This window comes from Lynx canadensis, chromosome F2 (assembly GCF_007474595.2).
Source record: "Lynx canadensis isolate LIC74 chromosome F2, mLynCan4.pri.v2, whole genome shotgun sequence".
Classification (NCBI taxonomy): domain Eukaryota; kingdom Metazoa; phylum Chordata; class Mammalia; order Carnivora; family Felidae; genus Lynx; species Lynx canadensis.
In genome coordinates this window covers 1,324,616-1,329,913 of record NC_044320.2, presented here as the reverse complement: position 1 = coordinate 1,329,913, position 5,298 = coordinate 1,324,616, and the positions used below count along the sequence as shown (strand labels likewise).

Genomic DNA, 5,298 nt, shown 5'->3' with positions numbered 1-5,298 from the left:
ACTGGGGAGAGCAGGCAGGACCGGGTCCGTGCCGTGCAGGGGTCTTCGGGCAGGGAGCTGGGGCCCCGGGGCTGCCCCTGGATATGGGCATGGCCGAGGGAGGAAGCCCTGACCTAGAAGGGCTCTGAGCCCAGGGCACAGGCCGTTTACCACGCGGGCTCTAAACATGGGCCCCAGCCGCCAGCCCTGAGCCCTGTGGGTAGGGGGTGGCTCCCTCTAAGGGAGCCAAGTCCCCGCGCTGGGGTCTGCAGGAGGCGCCCTGTCCTGGAACCCCGGGCTCAGACAGGTGCCGCCTGTGGACAGTCAGGGGCACCGACCCAGAGAGGCCAAGGGAGGGGCCTGGGCACTGAGGCAGGCAGCCCCTGCTCCAGGTCCAAGCCAGCGCCACCCGACTCCTCGGTCCCACCAGGAAGGGGGGAGGGGCTCTCGACACCCCTTCAGGTCTGTGGCCGGTAAAGGAGGAGGGGTGCCCCCGGGGAGACAGGTGGGGGGCCTGCCAGGCTGGCTTTCACACGATACACCACCAGCCGGAGGGCAGGAGAAGGGAAGGCGGGTCCCTGAGGCTCCCAGGAAGCTTCCCCCCCCCCCCACCTGCCCGGCCAGCTCCCACTCAGCAAGCAGCATGGGGAGAGGCCGGGGGTACCTCCAAGGTCAGGGAGGGATGGGGTGTGCGGTGGGTGGGGGCTGGAAGGCCTCCCCGAGGAGACGCCGTCTCAGCAGGTGAGGGATGAGCTCCTCGGGTACAGGCAGAGCTAGCTGCACCCACCAAAGCCTTGGGGGGGGGGGGCGCATAGCGGGCACAGCCGTGGTGTTTGTATTAAAATACTCTCCGAGCAGCTGTGGAACGTTGGCGAGGCTGACTCAGGGTTGAAGGTCAGTGATATGCAGCTTGAGGGTCCGGGACGCCAAGCTCCGGTGTCTGCACAGCCGGGGCTGGCTCCCAGGGGGCGCAGGTGCAGGGCGGGTGGGCAGGACGGCTTCCGGGGCCAGGTTTGCGGGCCAGCGAGCGAGCCAGGCTGGGGAGTAGCGGCACAGGTGGACAGGACGCCCCCAAGGCCGACCACAGTGACTTCCCGCTCCCCCCGGCCCCCGAAGTCAGGGAGGGAAATGGCCGTCCCTGGCCTGATGCCTGGCTCTGGGGCCAGAGTGAGGCCCATTGTTTGAGGCTGGAGCTGGGGGGGGCCGGGGCCCAGGGGCCTCCAGGAAGCCCCCAGAAGTGCCCTCTGTCCCACTTCCACAGATACAGCGCCTGAGCAAGGAGACAAGCACACAGCCCGGCAACCCGGCAGGATGAAGGTGCCCACGGCCGTCCTCCTGGCCCTGCTGCTGTGCCAGCAGCCAGGTACTGGGGCAAGGGGACACCCCTGCAGCAAGGGGGGGGGCGGCATCGTCCGGGCCCACGGGGCCCCTCGGAACACCCAGCCTGGGGCGGGACTGGGGAGAAAGGGATCGGGCTGGAATCTGAGGCCAGAGGGAGGTGGACGTCAGCTGTCCTGGGCTCCCACAGATCCCCAAACCTGCCCCTCCCTAGCCCCAGATTTCACTTCTTCAAAATGCAGGTCCCGGTCTCGGTTTCCTCTTCTGTAAACTAGCCCACCCTGAGGGGTTCCGGGTGGGGGGCAGCTGCTGCAAGGGCTGGCCCACGGCCCGCGGATGCTGTCGGTAGAGACAACGCCAGGCCACACGCCAGCAGGGCCGCCAGCTTGGGGGCCACCAGAGGGGACACGGTGGGGAGGGAGAGAGCACAGAAGTGGTGAAGCACGGGCGGGGGGCGGGGAGGGGACACAGCCTCGAGCGTGTGTCCCCTGTGCGCGGGTAGCAGGGGTTCACAGACGTGCCTGTGTGGGCCAGGCAGAGGGCAGGTGCAGGGCGAGGAGGAGGAGGACGACGACGCGGACTTGGGCTGGATGGCTATGACGATGACGATGAGGAAGAGGAGGGAGGAGGCAGTGTGACTGCAGGCGGCAGGGGCAGAGGTGCCCGTCTCCCCCGACCCGAGGCGCAGGCACTGTGTGCGCCCCGCTGAGTGCCGGGCTCGCTGGCGGCTGGCATAGGGGGACCGTGTGTCACCTTGCCTGCCGGGGGAGGGGGAGGAAGAGCCCTGGCCCTCGGCACACCCGTCACCTCTCCCCTGGCTGGGACCTCCGCCACCGTCCAGAGTAGGGAGCCTAGAGTCGGAGCTCGCTGCGGGGGCGGGTGAGGCCGTAGGGGCTGGCGGAAGCAGAGAGGGCGCGGTGGAGGCCCGGCACGGGGAGACTAGCGCAGAGGCCCCGGGCGCAGAGAAGGGGGGCGGAAGGGGTGCGGGGAGGCTCACTGCAGGGCAGGCTCTCAGAGGGGGTGAGAAGCCGGCAGCAGCGCGGGCCGCAGGGGGAGGCGCGGGGGGGCGGGCCGCGCCCCCGCCTGAGCCCTCCTCGCCTCTCAGCCGTGCTGCAGTGTTACTCCTGCCAGGCCCTGCACAGGGGGGGGAGTTGTGACCGGATTCAGAACTGCGTCCACAGCCACAGCTTCTGCAAAGCCATCGTCTCCCACGGGAACACCGGTGAGCGGGCCACTGGGGTGGCCGCAGCGGGAGGAGCCCCGTCTCCCCCTGCCGAAAGCGCACAGCCCGGAGCGGGGCCTCCCCCCTGCCCCGGCCCGTCCCGGGTGATCAAGCCGTTCCCTCCCAGGGTCGGGCCCTCTGACCACCTACTCGGCGTGGTGCGCAGACGCGTGTCAGCCCTTCGCCAAGACAGTGGAGGGGACCTGATGACCATGACCTGCTGCCAGTCTACACTCTGCAACCTCCCACCCTGGCAGGACCCCCTGGGCAGGGGGGAGGGAGCCCCCAGGGCAGCCCCACTCTGGTGGCACACTGTCCTCCTCAGCCTCCTCCCGGGCCTTCAGGCCGTGGGGTCCTGAGTGGGTGGTCCCACCCCGAACCCCAGCCGAGGCTTACACCCTGGATGGCCAGCACTCACTCAAGTGCCTTACCCACTGCCCATCCCCCCCCCGGCTTGGAGAATAAACGTGGAGCGACTTCAGGGGTACGGCCAGCACTGGCTCCTCCCTCCCAGCGTGTCCCAGCGTGTCCCCGCGTGTGTCCGATCTGTCTGGCATCTGCGGCCTCTCTCCCCACTGCCTGTGCCAGGACGTGGGCCTCAGGTCCAGGCCTCAGCTGCTCAGGGGGTGGGTCCACACGGCCTGGGGAGAGAAAACACGTGTCATATGACGGGGTCGGGGGTGGGGGGGGGGGCGGCCCCTTTCTCCCTCACCCTCCCGCCACTGAAAACGCCTCCATGCACATGACTGTTGCCTGGGTTCCTGAGAAGTGGGCGGTGGGAGGGGCTGGGAAGAGAACCCAAGTGTGCCCCAGTGTCCACTGTGGCCAGGCTGGCACCGTTGGCTGCTGGGCTCTTGGCCTTCCTGACTGGTGCCAAGACAGAGCCCTGGGACAGGAGGGAGGAAGCCTGGGTCTGGGCCTCACTTTCCCCATGGATAAGTGTGGAACAAGGCCCTTGATCTCCACCAGCTCAACATCCCCAGGGTAGGGAAGCCCAGGGTCCTCCACTGCCTGTCAAGGATCTCCAGCAGGTAGACAGCCTCCCACTCTCTGTTTCCTTCTTTCCTTATTAGTGAAAACCTCCAGGTCTGGTGGGGGGGACAGATCCCTGAGGTAGAAGTGACATGTCTTTCTTCTTCTCCTTCCTCCTTCCTGTTCCCTGAAATGGTGGCTGGGGCTCAGCAGCCACTTTGCACCATGAGGCAGCACACTGAGGCTAGTAGGGCAGCTGGAGGAAGGGGCCTGGATCACTGGTGACCAGGAACCACTGTACTAGCCCCACGCTGCCTACCTTAGGACCCCTTTCCTTGGGAGAGAAATAAATTGCTGTGGGGTTGAAGCCAGTTGTCTGGGTTTCTCTGTCATTGCCTTTGCACATTCTATCATACATGTTCACTCCCGCACGTGCGTCCCTTCTCACATTACTCCCGCTAGTGCACACACTCATGGGCACACACCCACCCACACGGCCCCCTACTAAAGCACATCAGAGAACAGCAGAGCTCGGGGGCCACACTGAGTTAAATGTTAGGTAAGCCCAGGTCCCCGGTTCCACGACCCTGGGTGAACGCTCCATGACCGAGATGAACGCCTTCACCCCCCAGCGGGTTCCCTGTTCTACTAGGTGGGAGGGGAGAAGGGCCCTCCTGGCCGGGCCAGCCTCAGTGAGGCCCGGGGAACGCGACACGCCCGGCAGGCAGTGCGCACTCAGCAAAAGTGAACTGTTGTCGGTGCCACCCCACGGGCCCCAGCTCCTGTGTGTGCTGATGGGAGTCCCTCGCGGCCAAAAGAGACCCGATTAGCCTTGCTCCTCCCCCCTTAGAAGCACTGGGTGCTTCTGCGTCACAGAATTCTCCCTCCAGCTTCTGCCTTAGAGCCTGCTCTGAGTGCTCTAAGTCTGAGTGCACAGGACCCCCCCAACATCTCTGGAGCTGACCCTCTTTCACGGTCCTCTGGCACCGGGTGCAGGCTACAGAGCCCGCCCTGGCCTCGGGCTCCTGATTCTGCGACAGCCTCTTCTCTGGGGTCCTGGGGCCCTGCCAGGACCTGCCCCCTCCCCATTCCTGCCCCTAGGGAAGCAGAAGGGGCAGCCTGACCCCTCCCGGGGCTCTAACCTGCTCCTGAGGGCACAGGAGGAGGCAGGCTCAGATGTGGTGAGGACTTGACGGGGCGCAGAGAAGCCTGCCTGCCGGGCACCCTGTCCCGAAACACTGCCCCTCCCAGCCACCCCAACGAGCCCAGTGTCCCTGCCACCCCAACAAGTCCGCCTGAACAAGGAGACACTGAAATGAAGGTGTCGGCAGGCTGTGCTCTTGGGAGCCGCGACGGCCCGTTTTGCGTGTCGGCCTGACTGGATGGAGGGTGCCCCAGGATGTCTGGGTGTGTCTGTGAGTTTCCAGAAGAGATTAGCATTAGAGTAAAAAGATCGACCCTGCCCGCGTGGGTGGGCCTCACCCAATCTGCCGCCGACAGGAGGGCCCGAAAGGACGAAAAGGCGGCAAGGGCAAGTTCACCCTTCTGGAGCTCCATGTCCGTCCTCCCCTGTCCTCAGGCACCGGGGCCCCCACTCCTCAGGCTTCTGGGTCTCCAGCTCGCAGAGGCAGGGGGGACACCTCTCGGCCCCCACAGCCACGTGAGCCACCTCCTGTACTCAGTCTCTGGCCAGTGCCGCAGGGCACCCTATTGTTTCTAGCAAGGAGCCCCCGCTCCCTCGCTTCCTCATGGCCTCCTGTGCTCCGGCTCGCAGCCCCCCTCCAACC

The 5,298-nt window shown here is 66.3% G+C and overlaps 1 protein-coding gene across 1 annotated transcript; it reads left to right on the top strand.

The window, feature by feature from the left end:
• Positions 1–1,244: 1,244 nt before the first annotated feature.
• GPIHBP1 (glycosylphosphatidylinositol anchored high density lipoprotein binding protein 1) lies at positions 1,245–3,865 on the top strand. The gene is given in 6 exon segments (XM_032591913.1): positions 1,245–1,342; positions 1,852–1,896; positions 1,899–1,976; positions 2,423–2,539; positions 2,667–2,741; positions 2,744–3,865. Coding segments are annotated over 6 exon segments (522 nt in total). The 5' UTR covers positions 1,245–1,290; the 3' UTR covers positions 2,899–3,865.
• The last annotated feature ends 1,433 nt before the right edge of the window (positions 3,866–5,298 follow it).